Below are 27,124 nucleotides of genomic sequence, written 5' to 3' on the forward strand. Positions count from 1 at the left end.
CCATTGCGAACGTAAACCTCCATTTTCCCCTCTTATTCTTTAGTCTAATCTTTTTCACCAAATCCTGGAAAGTATCTTGGGGACTACATCTCACGCGGACTGATGGAGTACCATCTGAGAAACAAGCTTCAACTTCGATGAAGAGAATCTTTATTACCAACTCAAGCTTGGATTCAGAACAAATACCAAGCCTGTTTAAGGTCCTTTCATCTGTAAAAGGGCAGAGTTGTTCTTCATTGAAATGAAACATAACCTGTGTATTTTCTTGCAGGTTACGACTGGGAGGAATTTCTTCCAAGACAGCCCTCAAGTTCTTCTCTTTATCTATCTTTATGGGGTGAGAGTCACCATTCTGTTCTTCCACTGTTATGTGAAAATACTCCGGTAGAGTGACGGCTACAGCTGGTCGTGAACTACAGATGAGTTTATCGGGGAGGCATCTCCTTGGTACTCCAGACAGGAGAGTCCTTCCAAAATAAAGCTTTTGGTCGCTGACCGGAACATTAAGCTCTCTTTCTATCTGTTCCATGAGATCATGTACCTTTGCCTTGCCCGGATGCACCTTTATTGGAAAGGTTTTTGGAGAAGGTACACTGGAAGACGCCTCGACTGTCACTGTAATCGTCATTTCTGCATCGATAAGTCTCAAATTTCCTGGTGTCCCAAGAACACGCCTGTCACCAAGAAAAGAAACAAATTGGACGAAACGTTTAGACATGACTGAATCGACCATCCAGTCTAAAGCTTAAGGGTTTACATGCGTCACTCACTTTAGACGAGCAGCATTTGAGAGCACCTTGTCATCTTGAGCAAGAACTTGATCCGGGTCATTCTGTATTTCCAACTGGCTCTGCAATTCATGTTTCAAATCACCAACTGTCGCACATGGGGCCATGCTCACATTCAATGACTGAGAAGAACCAGAAATGGTTACTGGAATGTTAAGGAAAGCTTCGGGTGTGAACACGCACTTAACTAGACCATTTTCGGCCCGACCTGACTCAATGCCTGCTTCCTTTGGTGCAGTTTTCACTCGGTAGAAGGTCAACCTCTTGGCCTCATAAGCCGATCTCTCTATTGAAATTTCTTCTCCTCCATGGAGAGCCCATCCACCAACATCAAAACCGTCGATAGATATGTCCAAATGACAACCTGTTTAAGATGACAACCAAGGACAAATAATGTTATAAACTTCCTAAACTCTGGCCAAACGATGGAAAGAACTGAAGGCAAATTAACATAGCTGGTGGCAAACACATGGTACTCTTTGCCGGCAGTATCGCTTTCGTATCTCAACGGATTATCTTCGTATCTACAGAGTTGTTACCGAGTGACACAGTTTAAAATAAAATGGCATCTTCAAGGGGCCTGCCAAACTGATCCGAAATATCATTGGTGTAGCTACCGGAGATGAACATCGATGCAAGTCCGGGTCAAGCAATTATTTGCCGTTCAGAAAATATATATCAACAGGAAATTGAAAGATACGAAATCGATTGAAAAGTGGAACTGATAACATGCAATAGCACCGGTACTGTGATTTTATGAAAGCACAGTCCTGAGTTAATAGACTGGAAACTGATTAGAATAACACACTAAGAAATGGAAGCAGAACACGGGCTATTTTACACGAACATTTTAAAATCGAATGTCTGTTAATTTGCCCCTCACCATATGTATGTGAATTTTTGACAAGTATTTTATACTGTGTTCCACTCTTCATTTCCACAAACTCTCCATCACGAGTCTTAAAGTGTTTTCCACCAAGTATTTCCACAGAGTAACCCTCGTAAAACAGAAAGTTGACATATCGCGCTGGTTCCGGTTCCATAGCTGGATCATGTTGGACGCGGGAAGACGAAGTGTTTTGAGCGGGACCCGTTTGCTGTCCTGTCTGTACCTCTAAGGGTGTCGGATATGGTCCCATTGATCTCAAAGAGGAGCCTGGGTTTAGCAAAGAACAAAAGGAGAGTTAGGCCTGACAAAACGTACAAATTAGACAGCAGGACTGGAGAGAAGGCGAAGAGAATTCAAAAATTACCCGTTTTGTAGGCCAATCTGATAGTAGGCTGCGTTTTAAGTGAACTGAGAATTAACAAGCTGACCAGAAAGGGAAAATTGTTCTAGATAGAAAAATAGAGCCTTTAACTGAACTTTTCAACCTTTCCAACTCTTCTAAAATCTTCAGTGACAGACATCACAATCCTTTCGTCACGCTCTTTGTACTCCTGCCATTCTTTCAATTCTGCACTTACAAGCTTGCGTGACATGTTCATGCAATGAATCGCATGTAAGGTTGAACAAAAAATAGATATCTCTCAGTGACTCCTCTAAGCTAAGAACGAGGTTTTTCCCCCGCGGATACGTAATCCGATGGTCACAAATTGAAGGGGTAAAAACGAGGATCTGTAACTTACAGCACAGAACGAAATAATGAGCTTTATAGTAATATAATTATTACACTTCTAATGCGTGTTTGACGGGTTCAGAAAACGATTTCTATTTAAGGCGCACGGCGTCAAACGACTGATATAAATTGTAAGAAAAAAGAAACAAATGGAATTCATTGTTCAGTCTTGAATGAAACATGTTTAATGGCCAAGTAAGGAAAGTAGTAATAAATAGTTATGATAAAATCTGACTCCAAATGCAGATTTTGGTTTTGGTGGGCCTATTACAGTAGAATATGGCCCACTACACTGAGCAGTTATATTGTTGGCAATAAATGAGAGATTGACCAAGTTTAAACCTACTGTCCACGAAATATCAATCAATGAATTTCTGATAATTAAGTCCTTTTTCATCATCTCACCATTATTACTGAAACCGGAAGTACAGTCTTTGGTTGTATGAGCCCCATGACCACCACGACGCCCAGCAGTGAAGACTGTGGAAGGATCTGCACTGTCCAGCAATGGCTGATCAATTGGATGCACAGTTTGAAATGGTTCAGCTTCAACTACAGATTGCACATTCAAGAAAAGGAAATGTGTATTTTTTAGCTTAACCCTTTGACCCCTAAGAGAGACTAACATCTAATTTCTCCTTACAGTATCACCCCTGAATCACACATCAAGGTAACAAGAGAATAAAGAAAATGATCCCCAACTGAGACGGCTCTTGATTGTCAGTAAACAAATTCTCTTCAGGAGAACCTTGGGAAATAAATAAAGAAGTGTATGGAGAATATGCATACTGATGTTTAGGGTGTAAACGGTAAACAACCTTGAGTTAAAAAAAAAAGAAACTATTACCAAAATATCAATTTTTATAAATCTTTACAACATTTTAACTACCAGACTTGATCAACATATAACTTTTCTCTATAATATCAAACTTTATTCAGCAAAAGGGTAATGCAAATACTCAAACTTAGGTTGGTAAGTTAGAAGGTTGTATCTTGATCTAACACCAAATTCTTGTAAGTAATTTCAGTTACAAGGAAATGTGTCACATATAGAGGGGAGAATTAACAATCAAATCTCAGGAGGAAAAGGGTTTAGGGCCAGTTTGGGAGGCTAATTTCAATTACATTATATAAATATTGGTCACTTTTTTATTATCTTTTGATCAACGATGTGAATTTGTGATGATATCCACATTACTGGTATGTTCAATCAATTAAAGGAACCAATATCAAATGAGCGTTGATAAAAAGAGAAAAAAAATGGAAAATGGAAAAAGGTGAATACAATTATATTAGCTCAAACATCTTTCTACTTTTGAGTTTCGAAAATATAGATAAGCTTAACTAATTATACCTTCAGCGGTGTCTATAGTGTTCACAGGATCACTTATTGCTGTTCCTGTATCATCTCCATCCCCCGCCCCATCAGTCACCATGTTCTCAGGCCCATCTGATTATTAAAATATAACCATTATAAACAACTTAACATTTTGGTAATCTCATTTCGGTGTCTACCCTAATCTGTGGAAATTTAAGAATAAAATTAATGAATGATGCATTCCAAACAATCCTTAAATGATGCAATTTTATCACAAAAAGAGCTAATATTTTCATTCTCAAATCAACACCTTTATTTTGGAGGTTTTTGGAGCTATAACAATGAATAAATACCAACAGCATATGGACCAGTTTGTTTAAACATCTGGAGTTAATTCTTATGTTACCTTTTGCAATCTCTATAGTGTTAAAAGGATCACTTTTTGCTGTCCCTGTGTCATCACCATTCCCAGCCCCATCACATTCAGTCACCATGATACCAGGCCCATCTGATAATTACATATAATCATTATAAACAAACACTAAATTCTTGTGTTAATGATAATTCATGGAAAATTATTTAACTTTCCCAACATTTCAGTAATCTCATCCTGGGTGTCTACCTTAAGCTACATGCAAATTTAAGAATACTTAAGGTCATTGAATGAATAATGCATTCTAAACAATCCCTACAAATGCAATTTTATCACAATAAGAGCTTATTTTTCTATTCACAAATCAACATCTTTTAATTTTACTCCTGTGGATTTTGGAACTGACTATGAATCAATCATGACAGCATATGCAGTTCATTCAAGCATCTGTAGCTTTCCAAACCATAGAATTAATCTCTTAGTTACCTATTCAGTTCATGAAATCACCAGGATTTTGGATAGTTATTTTACACAAGGTAGAGGTTTAATTGTTTAAAATTAATCTCCCTTGTTAAACTTTCTGCAACATTTCTAGCCAAGAATTTAGGTGTGATTTTCCAAATTTTGCAACCTTCAGTTGCATATATACATTTGCAACTTCCATCTTGTAGAGTAAGAGAGACATAAACCAAATTGGGAGAGGGAGGGGTGGGCTGGGATTGTGAAGCAAACTCACAGTTCTCCAAAGTTTAGATTTCCAGACAGTACTGTCTCTTTGAAGTGGGAGTAGGAGAACACCTACTCCTGTCACTTCATGTTATGGAAAGCTGAGAGTTAAGCACCAGGCATAATGGGCCATTTTGCTTAATGTAAACAGACTTTGCTCTCTCTAATACAGAAATTATTTCATACCCCAAATATCAGTGATAAATATTAATCTATGCAATTTATATTTCATATTCCAGATGTAAATAAAATAAAAAGATAGTAAGTTTTTTTCCCTCCCTATTTTCCAGATTTTCAGCACCTGAAGAGGCATACAATCCCCAACACAATCAATAATCATCACCCACCCAACATTTTAATGAAATGTATAAGTTATCGAAGATTTAAATTCTTTTTGCAAAACAGTTACAATCTTAAAAGGAAAAAAACTGTGTCTTAATTATTACTCTTCAATTTCCAGTCATCATGATACCTTTAATCAAATGAAAGTTTGAAAGAAAAAACATTGTTATTAATGCCTTCCTTACAACTGTTCCTCCAACTCATCTTCAAATCAAACTTTTTGTTACTTTAGCAGTTTACTGGTATGCTGTACCCCTGGGGGGTACTCGATATATTCCTGGGTGGGGAGGTGCGGCACGGCCCCTCATACCCTGACCCTGTTTAAGACAAATATCGCTGATTTTTCTACCCTGTTTAAGACAGAATTCCGATTTTTGATACCCTGTTTAAGACATTTAATGTGCCTGGTATCAATGCCAAAATCAACGGAATTCAATATTAATTAAAATTAGAGCTGGTAAAACTTTTGCTGTTTATCTTCCAAGAAAAGATATCCTGTTTAAGACAAAAATTGATAAATCGATACCCTGATTAAGACAAAAAATGATCAATTCGATACCCTGTTAAAGACAAAAAGCGGAGCCGTGGGAAGCTATTTTGACGCTTATCTATGTCTTAAGAGGCAAAGGATTCGAAAGAGCTTACGGAAGCAATACAACGCACTTGACGCATTCCTTCGCGTTCAATTTTAATTTATAGTTTTGAGGTTTTTAGAACGTTTCCCAAATAGCCAAGCCAATTGTTGTTAACAGAGTAACACTTTTCTCGACATATGTTATACATAACCCCTGTTGATCAACTGTCTACTGCAAGTAATGTCATTCTACCCAAAGGTTGATCGCTCAGTTGTGCACAACATCCCACTGTCACGATAGGTATCCGGTAGATTCTTCTAAATCAGAAACAGAACAGATATGCTTACCGTCAGGCTCAATTCTTCCGGTTGTAAGTGAAAAAATCTGAACCTTCCGCGAAAGATCAACTCTACCGATGATCTTAAACATATTATGTAGCAAAGTCACATTAGGAGGGCCAATTTTGTCATCTTTCTGTAGGGCATCAAACAACTGCAATCCACTTCCTGCGTTTTCAATTAGTCTAGAAGGAAGAAAGTCACCTGCAGCAAATTTTAACCCTTCCAGATCTTTGGCAGATAGTTCAATCGATAGCTCTATGAGCAATTTTCTGTATGAACTTATGCGGTATTCTTCTTGCGCCGACGCCATTTCTGTAGCAGTCTAAGTGACAACTACATTTTTCCGCTTTATGACGCTGCTTCCGATATTTTATTCCAAAAAGTTTCCTGTTCTCAGTTCTGGCAAACTCATTCCGAGAGTCTCTCCTCGTCCCGAGCTGTGGTGGGGGAAGAGAAAGGGATAGTTCATGTCTTTTGTTGCTTTCATAGTCATCACAATCAGTGTTAATATCATTATTATCATTATTATTTTGCCACACATTTAATAATCTTGCATCGCTCCAACAGGAACATGCCCTTGCTTCAGGTGACAAACGCTGAGTTAGATTTGAAAACCATATCAGTTACGTATGTGTTGGTGGAAACCTTAAGGTAGTGACTGTCACGGGTGTTTACCTCAATTTGCATATTTTTCAACACTCCCACTTCACTCCAATCCGATAAGAAAATGTGTTCCACATCTGACAATCAAGGAAGCCGAACAATCGACGACAAATTCAAGAAAAATCTTCTTCGATCCCTAAACGAACTGAGGCAAGCTCGCATTCTTTGTGACGTATTCATTCGTGTTGACAAAACGTTAGAGTTTCCAGCTCACCGTTGTGTTTTGACTGCAGGCAGCGTTTATTTTAAAGCTCTGTTCTCGGATGATTTTCGTGAGAGAAGGAGCGGTGTGGTGGAGTTGGAAGGGATATATGACATGGACAAAGTCCTTGAATTTCTTTACACGGGTGAGGTGGAGATAAATGAATCCAGTGCACAAGATTTAGTCATGGCTGCCGATTACCTGAATATTCCAGCCTTAAAATTACACGCTGCTTTCGTGTTAGAGAAGTCCATCAACGTGTCAAATTGTCTCTCCCTACAGACGTTTTCTACTCGGTTCGACTGTGCTCTGTTAAAAGAATCGTGCACCTTCTTCATAAATCAAAACTATCCTCTTGTAACAAAATCGGACGCGTTCAAAGAATTGAGTTTCGAGGCACTGATTGAGTCACTTAAGACTGACGAGCTTAATGTTGATGACGAAAGCGAAGTGCTCTGTTCTGCGCTCTCCTGGATTAAGTACGACCTTCATTCGAGGGAGAAACGCCTTCTCGAAGTCCTAAAACATGTTCGGTTTCCGCTCATTCGCAAGAACTATTAATCAACATTGTTAAGAATGATATGTTGCTTCGAAGTAACGCAGTCGAAGTGAACATGTTACTGAAAACGATCAAACAAACATCCTCGGCCGCCGAGAAATTTCGAGAGTTGCATGTACCAAGAACTGGACCTCTCGAGACAGTGGTAACACTGACAGGAGAAAGATCAGTTTCCAAGTATGGCTCAAACAACAATATTTTGGCGTACGTTCCGTTGCGTGACTCATGGGTAACATTATCTGATCTTCATCTCCCACGTCACGGTCACGGTGCGGCTGTCTGCCAGGGTTCTTTGTACTTAGTGGGAGGGGTAAGTGAAAACGTCTCTGCTCATTCCCACGTGTGTCGATTTAGCCCCCTCAGGAATAAATGGTGCTGCGATGTGGCGGACCTTCCTCGCCCAGTCTCATTTGCTGCTGTTGTATCATTAGATAACAAGTTGTTTGTTATCGGTGGAAAAGACTGCTGTAATACGGCTCTTCGTAAAACACAACGTTACAACCCTGAGCGTAATCAGTGGGATTATATCGCAGACTTAAACGTACCACGTGTCAGCCACTGTGCAACAGTGTTGGATGATTTTATCTACGTCATCAGCGGAGACAAAGCGAATTTTAAAAGCTGCGAAAGATATGACTCAACGGTAATGAGATGGAGACTTCTTCCACACATGACCACGTCACGCCAGCAACCTGCAGTTCATGCACTTGGAAGGAAAATATTGGTGGTTGGCGGTTACTCTGGTTCAAATTACAGAATGCACACGACCTGCGAGATCTTTGACCCTAAGAAGTACCTGTGGAGCCTGGTACCTGGACTTGGTGTACCACGCGCGGGATGCGGGATCACGTGTATGGCAGATCAAGTGTATGTATTTGGCGGGTCGAATGGCCGCTCCATCTTGAACACGTTAGACAGTGTAGAGTGTTACAGCGAAGAGGACAAGGATTGGAGAAAGGTCACGGTTATACCAGAGGCTATAGTCGCCCCTCAAGTGGCTATGCTTAGAATGCCTACAAAATATCTAACATGAAGTCGTTTGAAAGCAAGATCGAAGCCTTGGAATTAAAAAAAAAAATTGAACAGTATATAACATAGATACAGACAAAATTGTATATGTTCTCCTTAAATTTTACTTCCATTCTCCTGTCCTTTAAAGTTTCCAAAACTGTGAACAATTATCCTAGACTACTGTAGGTTATTGGACTTAAAAAGACGAGGGGTATTTCGAATGCTACTTCAAAACAATGCGAACATTTACCAACTGCACGTACAGTAGATGAACTAGTTACCGCTTGCAGAGGTTAAGGGTCCCTGCAAATTTCCTCATTTATTGTACATTGGCCTATGCTAACCATAACAACGTTCTTGGGACATTCCGTTGGACGCAAATATAGAAAAGCTTAACAAGAACCAGGGGCGTAGCCAGGATTTTTCAAAGGGGGGGGGGGGGAGGTCACAGAGGCTACTCACCAGATTGTCATGTTGACCTCCCCGCCGTGCATGTTTTACTTCATGTTACAGTTTTGGGATGAGCAGTGAGAGTATAGTGGGCAGGCCAAGATATAGTGATGGAGTTTTCACCACCTGAATATTGTAGGTTGTTTGCTCAAAAGAAGGCCTACCAAGGGGGGGGGGGTTATGGGCACCCCAGGACCCCCCCGGCTATACCCTTACGAACAAGTTTAAGACTACAGAAAGGGACAATAAAATAGAATAGTGCCAGCTGTACATTTATTTACAACTGTACAAAAAAAGGTACTCAGTATTCCTTCGGAAATTAGCTACTACCCTGGACAGAACGGGCGGTTCTCACATACTAGGACAAAAGAAAAGTAACTATGGACAGGAAATTGAAGTGGTGAGATTTGGAACATGTAACATCACAATGTGATGTCTTTTTGATATGTTTTCAGTTGCTGTTGAGAGGCGTAACTTGTGGGGAAGTTCAGTTCTTTAAAAGGTGTGTCAGAGAATTCAGAGTCATGCATACGGGTTTTCCCGCAAATCGCGTCGGGTACATTTGTAGTTTATTTCCAAAGTTAGCTTGACCAGTCCTTTGTAAAAAACGACGAGGATTCATTTCCACTTCTCTCTTTCGAAAACGTCTTGTACATACAAAATCGATCAGTGGCCTTCAGAGTCCAAATCTGTACGGCGTGCGGCGTGGAGTTGCAGGTGTTTTACGTCCTGGAGTTGCGATATGTGTTCTGCAATTGTAAAAGAAACCAAATAAAAACATTTATCATGTAAGTGTTGGTCAGCCAGAGAACATTGTATAATTGTGGCCTGTTCTAGTGATCTATAGATACGGACAGATAGGAAGTTCATGATGTAAATTTACTTTACTGAAGGAGTTAGTTTGGCAAGCTTTTCCTCTTCTCGCGCTTTCATCTGCGCACTGGCAGCCGCCATTTCTTCTTCCATAGCCGATAGGTCTTCCTTGGCACGCTTTCGTTTCTCCTAGACGACACAAAGATGATGAAGAGACGCTGTCAGAACCTCAATTAATGATATATGTTACCACTATGCAAACACCTTGTCGACAATGAAGAAATGCAACGTTTCCTCGAAATTATAGAAACCGAATAACCTCAGCATAGCGCTAGACGCAATAGTAGGTACGGTGGAACCAACCTCAATCGGAAACCAAGAAAGGTGGACAATTGAAAAGTATGCACCCCCGATAGAATACTCTAAGAGATCTAAGTGGCTTGATTACAAGGGAAACAAAAGTTTATCTTTGATTGATTTGAGGGGCCTGACCCTTGACCCCCCTTCCCCCACCCCTCGTCAGCCCCACCTTGACCCCCCTCCCCCACCCCCAGCCCCACCAGCCCTGTAGATGCTGAAAGCCTGTTTAAAGTACACTAAGCGAACTAACCAGCCTCGTCTTTGTGGATTCTTTCACTGTGTAAAACATGGGTCCCAGTTCTGCCAGCCAGTAGCCATCAACAGCTGTGACACATTGCATGTACTCCTGTGTTAAAGAGTTGAGAGACAAATCAAAATAAGGTAGAAGAAACATGTCTGCATACCTAACTAATTAGTTGTACCATTCTGCACTCCTGACGCAAACCTAAGAAGGTAGGAAAGGTCTCCCTAGGTGGTGATGGTCAAATGTGGAATACACGACTAACAGAACAAGATGAGAGCTTGTGTCCATATCAGTGGTCCCTGACACTCAGCAATGAGGTTGACTGAGAACAGGTAGGCCAAGCCAAGAGAACTCCGGTCAAAAAAAACGCCGGAGTTAGAACTTCTCCCATATCATAGGTATCATGTGACTAGATATCTGTGGTCTTACCTTAGAGGTCATAACAAGCTCATGGTAAACAATGTAGTCGGGTGTGTATCCCATACCAAACAGAGCACTGGTAGGATGAAGATGACACGGCATTCCTGTTCTCATGTTGACGTATTCTCCGATGCCCTGCAACCAAAATGCAAACCATTAATATAAAAAGGACTTCTGGTCCGCAGTTAAACATCCGACGAAGCTTGTACTGTTTTGGGCGTCTATTTCTATCGTTGGTTTTTATTGACGCGAAAAGCAGACATCATTACTAAATGATAGATATTTCAGATCAAAATCACTGTGTCATACGAATTTTGACGAGGCTCATTTCATAAAACGCATCTTGGTTTGTGAGACCCTTATTCTAAAGCAACTTACTTCGGCTAAAGTCGTAAAAAAAATCAGTGAACTCTAACGCATAAAAACAGATGAACAGTGAAAGGTTAAACTTAAGGTGATTTGAATCTAGTATAGAAGTACTTTCTTGATGTAACATTTTACCTTTAATCTGGCGGCTTGGTGAAAGTAAGAGGAGCAGATACATTTTCTAATGATATCCCAATCGTTGCCGCACGACTTCAGCGCCATTTTCTGTTGGTTCATGATATCCTTCAATTGGCCACGTACTTCACGAACCTAAATCCGGAAAAAGCGTTACAAAAATCTGTTCTTTTACAGAGATCATCTGATCGGTAAGTGCCACCTTTAACACTAAAAGCCACGACAAAGCGCTGAGGAAATCTCTTTTTATCAACTGGACTTAAACTGGGACGCGTAGGTATCTGTAGTCTTAACGTGTTTCAAAAGATAAAGAAAACAACAATATCAACTCACCTTACGCATGGCTTTAATGTGAATGAAGTGCTCACTGCACCACTGGGCTGAGTAGCTATTGAAGCAAAAAAACAGAAACAAGGAAGTGTTTAGAAATGACCTTTTGACAAACCAAAAGAGGCGCGAAAAACTTTGCTATGATGCGCTTTGAAGGATAATATGGTAGGAACTGAGCTTATTGCATTTTAATGTTCGAAGCATGAAGCGAATTCTACTCCCCTGTCCATTGTAGATTAACAAAATAAAATTAAAAAGTAATTCATCAAGTTTCCTTGCTAGTTCTGTTAGCACCAATTTACTCTCTTAAATGGATCTTCCCATTATGAGAGGAAAGAGCTTTGTTCAAGACCCCAACAGAGTTCCCCGGCTGGCGCTCAAGCCCAAAAACTTCGCTGAAATCTAACAAACAAACCTCTCAGTGCCCCACTGCGTTTGCCATTCGAAGGAGAATAACTGCCAGGAAAAACCCAGCAAAATTACCAAAAGATTTTGTTTTGTATAAAGCGATGGACTCACTTGTTAGTCTTCCACTGTATGTATACATTAAGGTAAGTCAGGTGATCACTCTCGGGTACAGCGAATTTCTCCCTAGCGGCGTCGCTCTCCTCTTCTCTTCCTTTGGGACGAAAAAAAATGGCTGGAACTGATAGCATGGACACGATGGTCTGTTGAGAGATGAACAACATCGTGAGAGGAAACATTTTGTTGCATTGTAATGAGACTTGAAAAAATCTTCATCTAGGCTAACATGTTTTTATAAAACACGAAATTCTCACGAATACTAAGGCAAAATCTACGGTTAATAGTTACGCGGAGAGATCAAGCAAACCCTGTAAATGTGTTGGTGAAAACTCCATGGATTCTACACGTTGCCGCGAGATGAAACACGAACCCGATTTAGCAGTCACACCTCAAATCTTAACGACAATGTCAACACCAGCTGAAAATGCCAGCTAGACCAAGCCAGCATTTTCGAAAGTTTTAGTTGCAACATTCAGTGGCCACGAAATATTATCATCTAATGAAATACTTCGAAGACCACACCCGATTATCTCCGAAAACTGACGATTTAAATCCGAAAACTGACGATATAACCCGAAAACTGACCATTTAACTCCGAAAACTGATGATGTAACCCCGAAAACTGACGACAACTCCAAAATGGCGGCACGATTTCCAGCTCATGCTCACCCTTTGACCCGTATGAGTGACGAGCTCGTAGTTTCTCCTTAGAATATCATCCCTGAATCACACATTAAGGTCATGAGAATTGATGAAATGATCAACAACTAAAGAAGCTATTGATTGATAAACGAATTTCTCTTGTAAGCCCCTACGAAAATGTGAGGGGAAAAGTATGGAGGATGCGCATAAAAGTATGGAGGATCCTCTTTGAGCAGAAACGTCTCTCGGGTACGAAAATACAACTGATATTAAAAGGAAATGTTTTGATGTTTTGCATTATCAGAATCATTCCCGTAAAAGTTTTCAACATTTTAGCTGACCCATTTGTCGCAACTACCGTCAGTTTATATCAGAAAGTATAAACATACAAGCGACTCGTCACTGCATTCCATATCCACTGCGATGATCAACAACTTGGACAGGGCGGGGTCCAGGGGGAACTCGACCATCTGACGCCCCAGGGGAGTGAGACTACCTGTGTTGTCCAGCGCGCCCAGAATCCACAGTTGATACATGGAGTTTAAGATGTTGTCCTGCAATGAACAAAGTGCCACCGTCAGTTTGAATAATAAACCTGTTTGAAGGGAAATATTAAACTGGACAAGCACATGCTGTTAAAAAAGTTCTGGCCTTCTGAATCGTTCTGTCCAAGCTTATCCCATTCTCTGAACGGGATTCAAGTCCAACGCAAGTTACCCCCTGACAGCTTTCTCCGGCAGTTTGCCGGTACCCGCTTTTACTCCTGCCAGAAAAAGGCAGGGTGAGAGTATAGCAGCATATCCTTAACCCTTAACTCCCACGAATGACCAAAACAGAATTTCTCCTTACAACACCAATACAATATCAAGCAGATAAGCGATGAGAATTAAGAAAAATATCAATAAGGGGGTCCTTAGTCGATCCAATACCAAACTCTCCAAACTAAAATCATAAGAATTGCATAGCAAACATTAAGGAGAATTACACACAGAAAATAACCCGGCTAAGACTCGAACGCGCACCCTCCGATCCAGAATCCAGCGGCCAATACGACTCTAGGAAAAAAGAACCTCCCAGCGAAAGTTTTCTTTTTTTCCCCATTTATCCATTTACCTGTGGCGGAGGATCCATAAAGTGAAACTCCAGCAGATTTTGAACACCCAGGGACTTGAGGAGAAGCACAACATTGGACAGGTTTGTTCGTTGGATTTCTGGTACGGTGGACACAAGTAGCTCGTTTTTATAGGAACTCTCCGTGAAAAGACGAAAACATTGGCTAAAAAAAATTAATAGGTCAGAGAAAATTATACTTTTGAAATTAATAGGCATAAAGCAGAGAGTGAGCAATAACAGAGACTCAATTTTTGCTTCTGGAACAATATCGCCCAGTCAGTTTTTCAAAATGAGACTCAGTAACTTGCGTCCCAGTACGTTACCCTTATCAAGCCTTGATTTCTTTCGTTTCGTGATGGTCGTTTAGAGAGTTAACCTGTGAACTAACTTTTAGAGGTATCCTTTACATTGAAAGTCATTTTGAAGGTATTAAGGAATTAGCGTCTATGTTCTTGTTCTGTGTAAAACTCACCCAGGCCCTGTTCTGCCAGCTCGACCAGATCTCTGATTGGCATTGGCCTGCAAGTAAACGATTGAGAAACTAAGACAAAATAAGAACATGACAATAATCTGCTTCACAGGAGCAAACCCCATTTTTCTAGAACGGAACTATTAATTGAATTTAGTAATAATGGTTCTAAGTTCTATATTTCAGCTTCCAAGGCTCTCTGTTGAAGCCTAAACATTGCAGTTTTCCCAGCGGCGTGCTAACTGCAATTTTTTAAATTATTATCATTTTTCTTTTTTACTCGCGCTACGGACTTCACCGAAAAGGAGGGACTGTTTGTAGTCCACCTTGTAACATGTTACTTTCGTCTGATTGGCTGCTATGAGTATGTTTGTCTTGATTTTAAGACATTCACTAGAAACATGATCCATCATTAAACAATATCGGTATGTACCTGGCTAATAGGATAAACTTGCAAAGCGTCCATACCAATCTTGGGATTGAAAACCTTGAGCTTGCAGTAGCCAGAGTCAATTACAAACATGATTCCGTCAACTAAGAAAATACAAAATGTACAGGGGAATTTAATAATTAATGCAAGCAAAAGTGATCTGATTCCAAAAGCGAAAGAACTTACGGGATCATGTGTGAGCATGCTTGAATCAGTGACTTTTATGTTGGTGGAAAGGTGATTATCAACGACATCCCATAACTAAGGGATGGACAGTAAGGTAGGAAATCATCGAACGCAGAGAAACAAATAAAGTACATTGAAACTTCTTTGGTTGAATACTGATTCCTGCGCAAACACAATCTTCTTTCACCAATACAAGCGCTTTTGAACTCATATTGATGTAAATAGATTTACACCAGGAGGTTTGTTAAACTCTGCTCAACAGCAAGTAGAACTGCTGGTTATAAGTAATCACTGCAAGACCTGTAAGCGAAGTTTCCGCAATGTTTGTTGCTACGATACACTTCCTGACACCGTCCGGTGCCTTTTGAAATATCTTGGCTTGTAAATCAGATGGTAACTGTGAGTAGATAGGTAACACTGCTAATGGCGGAGTTTCATCGAGCTCGTTTAGCCGTTCTGAAAGAGTAAAGAAATATACTTTCCTGGTAAAAGTGCCACATTCAAGGCCTTTATTTCAGTACAAATGGTCTCCAACGCAGCTCCTTGAAACCAGGTTCAATCCAATTGCATACACAATCTGTGACTGTGTGAGGCCAGCACTGAAAAGGAAGAGGGAGGTGGGGTGTGGGGGTAAGACGAGGGGGGAGGGGACGTGCACAAGTTCTCATACCTCTGTATCATAAAATGCATTTCACTTACCTGTGATAAGATCACATGTTACTTCAATGTCTTCTTGACCTGGCATGAAGACTAAAATGTCACCTGGGAAGCATCAAGGGAAGAAAGAGTAAGATTGAAAAAGGAAAAACGTTACGGAAACTTTTTCTTTTCTCTGTTAAGATATATGGTGAACTTGAATGTAAAGCATCCACCCGACATGCATTCGCAATGAAATGTGCAGTTACAACGATTCAAACAAAATCAAAAACAAAAACGGCATAGCACATTCTGAACGGAAAGTGAAAAGATATAGATTACCAAGGATCTTACGTGCTCACGTGATATCGCAAGAGGTAGACTCTTAAAGGGAACAGCCAGACCTTGTTCGTGCAAAACAAACATGAGTTGTTTATATAAATCATTTTACTTTACGTGTAAGATAACGCTAGAGAATGTTTAACTGTTAGAGGCCAAGAGGAAAACTCAGAAAGACCATAAGTTCTAAGTGTACCTTTCGCCGGCGTTAGATGAATCTGTAAAGCCTGCTTCACAGCGCCGTCTACGTAATCTTCGACAACGTTCTTACTGAAAAGTATGTCCACAGGAAAGGTCCGACCAGGAATCTGAAAACAAAGAAATAATTCAATTCACAGAAAAGAAATTTCTGTCCAATTTGCACCCTCAGGTGAAGAGCGTTCCGATCCCAACAAGTCTAACAGAGGGAACTTAAGACACCACTTAGCCTGCAGTGCAAATGGGCAACGGGGGAGAGGGAAGGGAGGGAAAATTTTTTCCTCTCCCTCGTTGCCCATTTTTCCACTTAATACCTTCTCCCTCGGAAAATATTTCCTCGCCCCAAACCTCCACAGTTACCAAATCTAAGATGGCGGCCTAATACGAAAATGTGCACTCGTGCGCCCAAAATACGCCGGCACTGCAGGCTAAGAAGGCCGTGCATTGCAGGCTAAGAAGGCCGCGCACTGCAGGCTAAGAAGGCCGTGCATTGCAGGCTAAGAAGGCCGTGCATTGCAGGCTAAGAAGGCCGCGCACTGCAGGCTAGACACCACGATGATCTGAGTTCTCTGAGAAAACTTACGAACACTCCTAGGGAGAGGAAGACGATTTCTTCCACTTCCGTTAAGTTTTCAAGAGGAACAGTCACCCACGAAAAACGCAAACATTTCACGGCAGTCAGAAATCCTGGATTTAGAGACTGGGCGAGTCTCTTCTCCATCACAGGGCCTCTACAAGTATAAATTTGGTATCGGTAGACTGTCAGAAAAATTTTAACAAAACTGGGTGTAACCTGGCACAGACTAAAACATCACACCCTAATGGGGTACTCATTTTACTTTACTCGGATAAATGTCCGCATCTGAGCAAATGTGTACCTACCCCTCCCCTAACCTAACAAAAGGCAACTGATAACAAGTTAAGGTTAATGTTGGGTTGGGGGAGGAGTGGGTGCGCAGTTGCTCAGATACTGAAACGAGGATATGCTTCCGTTGAGTGGCGACCCTCCTCGTTCCTCACTTTCACTTCATTCACATTGAGGGCTCACACATTGGAAAAAACAAACAAACAAACAAACAAAATAAACAGAAGACACTCGATGGTTTTTTTAGTTCCAGAACTAGACAGTAGTTTTAGAAAACTACCGTCGTTCTGCAATTATTTCAAATTTGCTTGTTTGCTTTATCTTGTTTATTTTTTCCTTTTTTTTCCTTTCAATTTCCGAAGCAATATAGAAACGGAACGGAAAATGTCCGTACCTGAAATGTAGGAACATTCCCGAAGAAGTCGGCGAATTTTTTAGCGTCCATAGTTGCAGAGGTAACAATGAGTTTCATATCCCTTCGGCGAGAAATGACCTGAGAGAAGAAACAAATACCTTAAGTCAATTCATGTACGAATATACAATAAGTATTCCACAATGCAACGCGAGAATGTAAAAGTCATCTAGTCATTCAAAAGACAAAAAACTAGTTAAAACCAATTGGAACATTTTCGGTTGCGAATCATTTACATTCTGATGTCAAACATAGAGAGGTAGACAGACGGATGTGGATAAACATCAAATTAAAGTGTTTAAGGAAGCATTAAAATAAATTTAGTTTTCCGAGGTTCAAAGGCTTTCAGTTTAACTCTTAAACTTCGTAAATCTGATAGGCAATGCTTCTTACAAGTTGACATATATTTCGTGGTGAAATAGTTAACTTAAGAAAGCTAAGTGTTACATCACGATCTGCAAAGCCGGCAGACTGGGCTATTCCCATCATTAAGTTGCTCGATAATGTATAACAATGAAAAGGAAAAGTTACACGTTCGTCACTTCTGAGACAACTGGTTAACAATTACCAGGTAAAACCATAACTTGAGAAGGCGATTTGTTATGTACAGAATAAAACATCTTACCTCTCTAAGCAGACCAAAGAGAACATCTGTGTTAAGTGACCGTTCGTGCGCCTCGTCCATGATAATGACGCTGTAATGATCAAGGTCTGACTCACGGAGAGACTCTCGCAAAAGAATACCATCTGTCATGTATTTGATCATTGTGCGCTGCAAGCAACAACCGACAGTTCCGATGGTCAGTTACCAATAAAGTGATGCTCGACAGAGTGTTGTAAAATTATGACCAACCTAACCGCGCTCGACTAACGGACTGGAAACAACTACGAATATAAATTAAAAATAGTATTGTGGAATGAAGCATCGCGGAACTGGCAGGAATAGCTATTCTGCCAGCACGGATTAAAGGAATGCATCTGTTTTAGTGGAATTGTGGGTAACTTATTGTGATATATTTGGGAGCAGGGATGGCGCAGTGGTGAGAGCACTCGCCTCCCACCACTGTGGCCCAGGTTCGATTCCCGGACCTGGCGTCTCATGTGGGTTGAGTTTGTTGTTGGTTCTCGTCCTTGCTCCGAGGGTTTTTCCCCGGGTCCTCCGGTTTTCCTCCCTCCGCAAAAACCAACATTCCAAATTCCAATTCGATCTGGAACAGTGGACAAGAATAGCCTCCCAGTGGATGTTCATTGTTAAATCATTATTTTATTTATTTATTTATTTATTTATTTATTTATTTATTTATATCGTGTTGTTCGTTACAATTTTGAATCAGTGTCATAACTTGTAAGATATTTGCCTTTAGTCATTTGTTATTACTAGATTTTCGTGTACCTCAGCCTCCAGAGCTGGGGGCACCGCAGCTGTTTTCAGCAGGTTGGGGTTTACGTTCCCCTCTTTTTTTTTTTCCATGACGTGGTTTTGAAGTTTTCTCAACCGGCGTTTTCGTGTTTAGCGTTATACTGTGCGTATGTGTGGATTTCTAATGGAAGTTTTAGACTAAACTAGCTTGAGGGGTTAATGCTGACCAACAGGCCTCTACATCTACACTTGCATGTGTGTGTTTCTCAGTATAGTATATGCAAGTATAACAACAACAACAATTTAACATTTATATAGCGCAAACTACTATATAGATAATCAGTCGCGCTTTACAATCAGTTAAGGTGAGATCGGACAACAGAATTCATCAGGCGCAATATGAAGCCACTTCAGTCCATGTATTGATCTCACCTTCCCTCCCCAATTCACCCTAGATTAGACACTACACAAAGATAGACCAAAACACCGGGCACTACATGCCCTACTCTTTTCGAAGAGTGTGTGGGTTCTTTAACGTCCCACAATTTTTATCACATACAAGGGCTTGTGAGACGGGACCTCCATTTATCGTCCCTATCCGAGAAGACTAGAAAGTCTATCCATTTGCAGATATTATTACAAAGGCAGCACTTTCTTCTCAGTTATTTAAAGACCCTGAGTATTGGTCCGGCCGGAGTCGAACTCTCGACCTCCCGCACAACAGTCCAGCGCTATACCAATTGAGCTAACCGGGAGGCGGTTAAGTATAGTATATCCTCAGTATAGTATATCCTCAGTATAGTATATCCTCAGTATGGTATATCCTCAGTATGGTATATCCTCACTTTAACCCCTTAACACCTCAGTGACTGAGATCTAATTTCTCCTTACAATATCAACATCGGCCTTGACATCGAGCTCATGAGAATAAAGGAAATGATCACCAACAAATGACTCTCTCGATTGTTAAACAAATTCCCCTAGTCAGTACCACGAGAAATGCATAGAGAACAGTGTAAAGACCACCAATAAAGGCCAAAATGATGAAAGTGTGTGAAAGGTTACCATGACAAGATTTAAAACTTAAGCACGATATGGAACTGTCGTAATTAGTGCTGGAAGAGCATGCGCGTTCAGCACGCGGTCCTGAAGTTTTAAAATACAATAACCATCCTTAGTTTACTGTAAAGGGGACATTACCTCTGGTCGCCAATGCACAGAATTCAGTCCACTCAAAAACCCCAAGATAAACACTGGGACATCAGGTGTAAACAAATTTTTCTCACCTCGGAAGTGACATCCTCAAATCGAATGGCGTAACCAACTTCTTCACCGAGTTTGCAGCCAAACTCTTCACTGACGCGCTTGGCAACCGACATGGCAGCCACTCGACGAGGCTGTGTGCAACCAATCATTCCATAATTTGTGTATCCATCCTCATGCATGTACTAGAAGGACAAAATAGTGGGTTGTTTGAAATGAATAAGTTATACATTAAGCAGAAACAACAACAACCGAGAGTAACACACCACACTGTGAAGGCACAGCAATGACATCTAGAGCGTATTACATGGCCACACGGATATATCTAATCTGCAAGCGGAAGTACTAAAATCTCCCACGCCCCTGTCATCTTTTCATTACACAACCCAAACGAAAAAAGCACCACTACTTTACAGAAAACAATGAGAATCAAAATGTCATTTTCAGACAACAACCCGTTAAGGCTAACCTCACAACGGCTCTATTGTCCTGTTGAGCGATTTCCCGGGTTTTTTTTTTTTTTTTTTTTTTTTTTACCTGAGTAAGCTGTGTTGTTTTTCCAGAGCCTGTTTCACCAACCACAATAACAACCTGATTGTCTCTCACGATGTTCAGAAGCTGCAAAGAACAGTTACAGTGATTATACACCGCAGTAAAATCACCAATTCACACGCACAACGTGAAACCTACACATGATGTACTTAATGGCGAAGCGGGAGGGGGCGAGATGGCGCTTGGTCAGTACGTCTTGACCCACAAAAGGTAAAAATTTTATCACATGAGTGCGAATTTATCTCCCTCTCTCTTTGTTCTTACGTTTTTACTACCATAAATTTTGCGAGGAAGACGGCTGGGTTGTACAGCCTTTGTATGGGATTTTCGTTGATTAATAATATTTTTCAATAAAACCGCGCCCAGTGCCGTACGGGTCTATTGAAAATAAAACAAATACGACTGCTCCAAATTTCTGCTCAAACGTACAAAGTTTAGTTAAAAAACAGTACATATCGTTTCGAGAAAACAGTGAAGTTTCACAGCTTAACTTAGTACCTCTTCTCGAATCGCAAATATGGGCAAATACTGTCTTTGTTCCTTGATTGACTTCTTCGCAGCAAACTCACTGCTGGCTTCATTTTTGTCCTTCATATGTTCAGCAAACTTCTGATTATCTTTGTAATCTTCTTCCTCGTCTTGTTTTGTATCCTTGAAGACAGAGAAAATAAGTTACTTTTACGTTGCTAACCTCGTAACCCTTGTAAATAGTCGCAATAAATTGTGAGTATTTGTCGTAGTATGGAAGAACTGCGAAGTAAACAAACGAACAAATCCGCTCTGAAATTTCAAAGAGCGTGAAAGAGTACGACACCTACTTTATGCACACGCCGCACAACAGAGCCAATTTTTTTGCTCGTTTTGGTAGTTGTCGTTGTTGTTGTTGTTTTTTTTTAAGAATAAATTGCTCACAAATAGGTTTTCAAACAAAGTCAAAATGCAAATTCCAACATACTTCTTCCTCCTGTTTAACACCCAGAATGTTGCCAAGTTTTGTCCCCGCCAGTTCCCAGTGTTTGTGTTGCGACTTCTGACGTTCTTTCTGTTCTCGGTGAACCCGTACAACATGACAACCTTTTCTTGAAATCATAGCCATGTCTGATGTGGAATCCTGCAAAAATTTGGAAGGATTTTAAGTTGTTAATAGTTCACCTTGACGTAATTTAAAAGCCAGTAGGTGCCTGTAAGGATTTACGACGTATCCCTTCATGTTAAGGCAAAAAAAAAATGTATCACTATTCATATTAAATCAAGTGCACGTTTTTCTCTGTAAGAAGAGCCTCTTATACGGCCCGCTAAATTGACTAATCATAGCGCACGTGCTAACTGAGATATACTTATGACCGTTACAGTAAAACACCTTGACTGGAATGACTGGTTCCGGTTGCTTTGTGAAGACAATGCGTCCATCAAGAAAGGGCGGCACTATGTTATGCACCAACAAGTGAACTTTGGCTTCTTGATCGTCTTCAAAGTCTTCATCAACATCCAACTTCTGCACCACACCACTTGTCAACATCCTGTTGGTCTCCCAGAGGTCATTATCCTGAATAAGATTGGTTTTGATTAAGATATCATTAGACAAATTCAGATGGTAGGTAAAAGATCGTATACAAAACATACAGCCTTTCATTCAAAGCCATTTCATTTTAGGAAGTGGTATCGAAGAGTCGTAAACTACAAATTCTCTGAGGAATGGCGGACGCAAAACTCTGTTTGGGTAAACTTCGCTGTATTTGTAAGCGCATTTAATTTCGCAAAATACTTCGATTTCTTAGCGTTTATATGATGTAAGTTTCACACGATTTTATTCATATCGGCGGAAATCACTTATATCACTCGGCGAATATCCCTCTGGTTTCGCTGTTCGCTAACTGATCATAATCTTCGTGATATCAAAATATTTTATTTCGTTTAACGTTCCATTATTGAGATGCTACACCTAACTTCTGAGTCCCTTTCCCTTTTCCCAGTATACTACTACATCGTAGCTTTCATTTTATACCAACGACTTTTGTAGCCTTAGAAGGCTGATGCTACTCACTACGTATTGCACAAAAGCTAAAAAAAAATGTAGACTACTTAGTATGGTATAAACACTTTTGGATTTCCTCTGCTTGTCACACTGTATGTATAAAAGAATGTTTAATGTAGACAGTAACGTTATCTAAGCATGAGTGCGTAGTGAACTTTTCCTTTGTTTACCTTGTTTATTTGCCTCTGTTGTGCGGACATCTTCTTAACTGCTTTCTTGGCCATGTTTTCTTCTTTCTTCTTGGTGTATTCATCACTGACATCTGCAAATGGGTTGTGTGTTTCATCATAACCGGAGTCCATATCATACCAAGCTCGGTCCAGCCTCTATCAAATAATGTACAGTAATTCACTTGTTATCGTATTCTTTTTTCATCTAACCAAGTGTATAAGCAACTCTTTGAAATTTTCTGCCAATAACCTGCCTTTGAAAATTATAGCTGCCATCTTTGATTTTTACTACAGCAGAAAGATGGGGAGAGAAAGAAGTTTGTGCCTGGGGAGGTGAGGGAAAATCAAAAGGAAGGAGAGGGGAGGGGGTAGGGCAACATCCTCTCACCTTACCCTACCCTCTCCCCCCTCTATTCACTCTAACTATACATCAAGTGTGGCCAGTCAAATAACAAATCACAAGATTGTAAAAATCAAATTGGCCTAATACAACAACAGCACTGCAAGCTATGATCTTACTAACCCGTTTACTCCCATCAGTGACCAAGACAGTAGCTCCTCCCCACAATATCAATACAATGTCAAGCAGACAAATGATGAGAATCAAGGGGATTATCAGTTGATCCAATACTAAACTCTCCAAACTTGTGTCATAAGAATTGTATGGCAGACACTAAGGAGAATACCTAATGAGATCTTAAGAGTGAAACGGTTTTTCTGCACTCATGGCACATTAATCACCTTTTGTTCCTCTTCCCATTCCTCTTTGTCAACTTCAGAAGGATATCGCGATTCCTTGTCTTCTTCAGAACCTGCATGTTTCATTGTTGTGCACCAGTCAACCAATAATTTGTATCAGTTAATATCATTTTGAACTGCTTTACAACATTAGTAAACCTATGTCAAGGAGATAACATCTTGACCAAAGACTTGATCAAAACAAGTACCTGCCACATTCATTTAGAACTATTCTATCACAAGAACTGGTTGATTTTACCAGAATTTAAGTTTGTGTGGGTAATAAAAAGTATATTTTTAATTTAAAGACAGATTAGTCTGCCAAGACATTCACAAATGAGATGAAAAACTCTTAATTAATGCTTCTAGATGAATTTATTTTACTTTATTCCACAAATACTCTTTGCAGTAACATTGTTATATTATAAAATTTGTCTCACGTTTTCCTTTGGAGAATCTTGGAGTAGCTCCAGTGCTACGGCGATCATCTTCCCAAACATTGTACTTGTGTGTAGGGGTGAAGCGAGGAGTGTCATCTACTCTTCGATGAGATCTGTTGAACAGCAAATTATTCCATTCTACTTTAATTGTTAGGAAATTGCAGATTGAATCCATCAATTTAAATATATCTATAAGTGTTCCTTACAAAGTAATTCTAACAGAACTACAGGTAATGGCAGCATACAGCCCGAGATACAAGGATATAAGGGAACCAACATGTAAAATGTCAAACCCCACCAGCAGCTGGGAGAACAATAAACTATCTTAATGCCTCTTCCCCTCTGCACATGATAAAACAGCATGTAATTAGCCCTAACTGATCCTCTGTGTTGGGCCCTCAAGCAAGAAATGTCACTCTCACAGAGCATTCCTTCATGAAAATGGGTATATAAGAAACCAGCAAACTGTGATGGACACCTGATTCCTCAATGATAACCTATCTGTGTGGTCTTATAAGCACACAAATTAGGGGATGAAGACCAATCATGTTATAATTTATTGATGGAACACTTCACAGTTTTCATTACCTTCGTTCACTTTTCATGTCTTCATAAACTGATCTGCTGGGAGATGGCATTTCCCATTTGGCTCTGCTGGGTGTAGCATCTTCATCATCCCAACTGCTCCTTGAAGGTGTTCTTATATCTGTCACAGACATAAATACATGTATGAAAAAAATAAAACTTTTGCAAGCATAATTCTGTTATTACTAGATGAATTCATGCTGAAAACCAGAGGTCCTACACAGAACGCAAAACATCAGAGCTAACCATGAAGATACCATATAATGTGACATCACTTCAATACACTTTTTTGTGTACTGAAATACATAAACAATACCTTATACTTAGAGAGAAAAATAATACATTGATGAATTTGACCACATACATTGTCTAATCTTAGAAGCGATAGTTTTCTGGGAACAAATTTTGCAAAAAAATCGAGAGCTTCTAGGAACAAGTAACTCCTAAGGACAAATACAAGAATATTTTTCCAAACTAAATGGATGCTTTTGAGCTTATTACAAGTCAAATAGTTTGGCAGGAGAAATTACTTGCAAAGTCACAGCTTTTTTGACATGAAAAGGGTTAAATGCTCTATCACCTTCAGGTTACTTAAAACCAAGGGTTTTTATCATATTGGATCTGACGTTTTTAAAATTGGGGAATATCATGCAGAGAATATAAAATGTTATTCGTTCTCAGCTAGGGCATTCATTTACTTGTATACTAATTGTGTACCATGGATTTTAAAGAGAAATACTTTTGTGTGAGGTAGTTATTGTATGACCAAAAGAGTTACCATCTGACTAAGTTTCAAAAGGTCTAAATATGTGACTGGCAGATTATTTTATGATGGAAAAATTATACATTTCATATTTAATGATATGGGTTACAAGGGAAAATTTGGGAGCAACTTCAGAATACCCTTCCACCTCATTTACATATGTCAGGAGGCTTTGAAGAATGCTCGTGGCTTAACACAACAGACGCTATTCTTATTTAACGACATGTAAATGAGTGACCGGGTATTCTGAAGTTTAGCCCAAATTTGAATAAAGCCAGAAGGCCTGTTTAGGATGTGGCTGAGTTTCAGACAAAACCCTTTAAAACAAAGATATGAAATTAGCTTCCATAAGATACCTTACCCTTAGATTTATGTCGCGGAGTATAACCTTCATCTCTTGACCTACTGCTTCTGTATGGCGTCTCTTCCCAGTTACTGCGGCTCGATCTTGGCTCTTTAAAATAGTTTTCCCCGCCATCTCTGTGGTACTCTCGAGAACTTCGACTACTTTTCTCTCTTTTTTCATACCTTCTTCTATCTCTTTCATCGTTCTTATCTCTTCTGTCTTTTCTATAATCTTTTTCTCTGTCCTTTGCCTTTGATTGAGCATACAAACCTCCTTTTCTGGAGTCACGATCTCTTTCGAGTCTCTGGAGCTGTTTTTCTCTTATATCTTCATTAACACCTCCAGTGTGTGAGGGAGTTTCGGCCAACCCAGATCTATAATGTCGTGATTTCGACTTAAAACCTTTATTTCCAGAACTTATTCGCGCTTCTCCCGAGAATTGCGGTTCTTCCCAATCCTCGTCACGATTTGAGGCAAGAGCTTTGATCTTCTTCGTCTTCTCGCCATCCTCCTCTAATTTTCGCTTCCTCTTATCCTCAGCGAGCTTTTGTAGTCCTAATACGCTTTGCTTCGGGGATTGAGACGCTTTGATGCTGTTTCCTTTTAAGATCAAGCCACCGACAACAGAATGAACTTGTATTCCCTCTAGTTGGTCTGATGGAGAGTCGTCAAATCCTAAGTTCGCCATGACTGGGTTACTTCCCTGAGAATAAACTATCTTATCATTGAGATATTAGAATCAGGTTCCCTGAATACTTTGTAATTTGGCCATCAACCTTGAAAAGCCAAAGCCATTTCCTCTTTAAAGAACTCATCAATGAGACTTGTTCGGGCCGCCATTTTCTATCATTTTCGCCTCCAGATCTCGTGCGTTCACAGACAGAGGAAAAACTGGGTAAGAGCGGAAGTAGTTTAGTTACATTTGCTTCCGTCTGAGTTCCGCCTTCAACGCTTCAACATCTCACAACAAGTTGAAGATGGCCTCCATGCAATATGAAAATTGTATAAGTCCGTATAGAAGACTACTTATAGATATGTCGATGGAACTGTCTAGGAAAGATCTGGAAAGGTTGATGTTTGCTGTGGGGGATCGTCTTCCCCGAATAGTAACAGAAAATATAGATAGTGGGCTGAAGTTATTTGAAGCACTCGAAGAGGATGTACACATTGGTCCACAGGATCTGGCCCTGCTACATGATGGGTTTCAAGCAATCGGCAGAATGGATCTTGCGCGGAGGATTCAGTTTTTTCCACGTAAACTCCACAGAACCCATGAAACTGACGGTAATTCTTTGAAAAATGTTTTAAACTGATGGAGAGAAATATTACCTGATCATTGTTGTATTGGTGGAAAACTCCAGTTTAGTTAAAGATCCGAGTTTGTTGAAGAAAAAAAAAGAGACAACCAAATTATATGATGAT

The 27,124-nt window shown here is 40.1% G+C and overlaps 2 protein-coding genes and 1 pseudogene across 9 annotated transcripts in view; 1 reads left to right on the forward strand and 2 right to left on the reverse strand.

Annotated features, from left to right (window-relative positions):
* The window catches only part of LOC111342140 (uncharacterized), a 34,655-nt gene extending 28,175 nt beyond the window's left edge, over positions 1-6,480 (reverse strand). For 3 of the 8 annotated variants that reach the window (XM_088752038.1, XM_088752037.1, XM_088752036.1), the window contains exons 1-7: positions 6,089-6,480; positions 4,132-4,233; positions 3,762-3,857; positions 2,813-2,959; positions 1,672-1,944; positions 771-1,152; positions 1-674 (exon numbers count right to left, since the gene is read on the reverse strand). The exon at positions 1-674 is cut by the window's left edge and continues 45 nt beyond it. In XM_088752038.1, the coding sequence (XP_088608164.1) occupies positions 1-674; positions 771-1,152; positions 1,672-1,944; positions 2,813-2,959; positions 3,762-3,857; positions 4,132-4,233; positions 6,089-6,392 (1,978 nt within the window). In that variant the 5' untranslated portion in view covers positions 6,393-6,480. The remainder of the gene's footprint in view (positions 675-770; positions 1,153-1,671; positions 1,945-2,812; positions 2,960-3,761; positions 3,858-4,131; positions 4,234-6,088) is intronic. The other 5 variants (XM_088752041.1, XM_088752039.1, XM_088752040.1 and 2 more) reach the window with 2 other exon arrangements.
* A 227-nt stretch (positions 6,481-6,707) lies between these two features.
* LOC148734862 (kelch-like protein 25) lies at positions 6,708-8,953 on the forward strand (annotated as a pseudogene).
* A 265-nt stretch (positions 8,954-9,218) lies between these two features.
* On the reverse strand, positions 9,219-26,567 carry LOC111342960 (pre-mRNA-splicing factor ATP-dependent RNA helicase PRP16). The gene is made up of 26 exons (XM_022950083.2): positions 25,718-26,567; positions 24,597-24,714; positions 24,009-24,121; positions 23,572-23,642; positions 22,831-22,986; positions 21,986-22,171; positions 21,581-21,736; positions 21,124-21,276; positions 20,611-20,691; positions 20,097-20,258; positions 18,076-18,222; positions 17,433-17,531; positions 16,172-16,283; positions 15,700-15,762; positions 15,301-15,456; positions 14,818-14,918; positions 14,388-14,434; positions 13,916-14,078; positions 13,192-13,356; positions 12,155-12,303; positions 11,639-11,693; positions 11,306-11,440; positions 10,814-10,939; positions 10,391-10,486; positions 9,851-9,969; positions 9,219-9,716 (listed from the first exon to the last, which is right to left on the reverse strand). The coding sequence occupies exons 1-26, from the start codon at positions 26,388-26,390 to the stop codon at positions 9,644-9,646; spliced, it is 3,675 nt and encodes a 1,224-aa protein (XP_022805818.2). The 5' UTR covers positions 26,391-26,567; the 3' UTR covers positions 9,219-9,643.
* Positions 26,568-27,124: the final 557 nt, after the last annotated feature.

This window comes from Stylophora pistillata, chromosome 3, assembly GCF_964205215.1.
Source record: "Stylophora pistillata chromosome 3, jaStyPist1.2, whole genome shotgun sequence".
NCBI lineage: Eukaryota > Metazoa > Cnidaria > Anthozoa > Scleractinia > Pocilloporidae > Stylophora > Stylophora pistillata.

Coding starts and splice junctions, on each gene's coding strand:
- LOC111342960 (XM_022950083.2), bottom strand. CDS start 26,390: ATGGCGAACTTAGGATTTGACGACTCTCCATCAGACCAACTAGAGGGA. Junction 20,259..20,610: donor AAACAACACAGCTTACTCAG/GTAAAAAAAAAA, acceptor TTGTCCTTCTAG/TACATGCATGAGGATGGATA. Junction 11,694..12,154: donor ATACAGTGGAAGACTAACAA/GTGAGTCCATCG, acceptor TTGCTTCAATAG/CTACTCAGCCCAGTGGTGCA.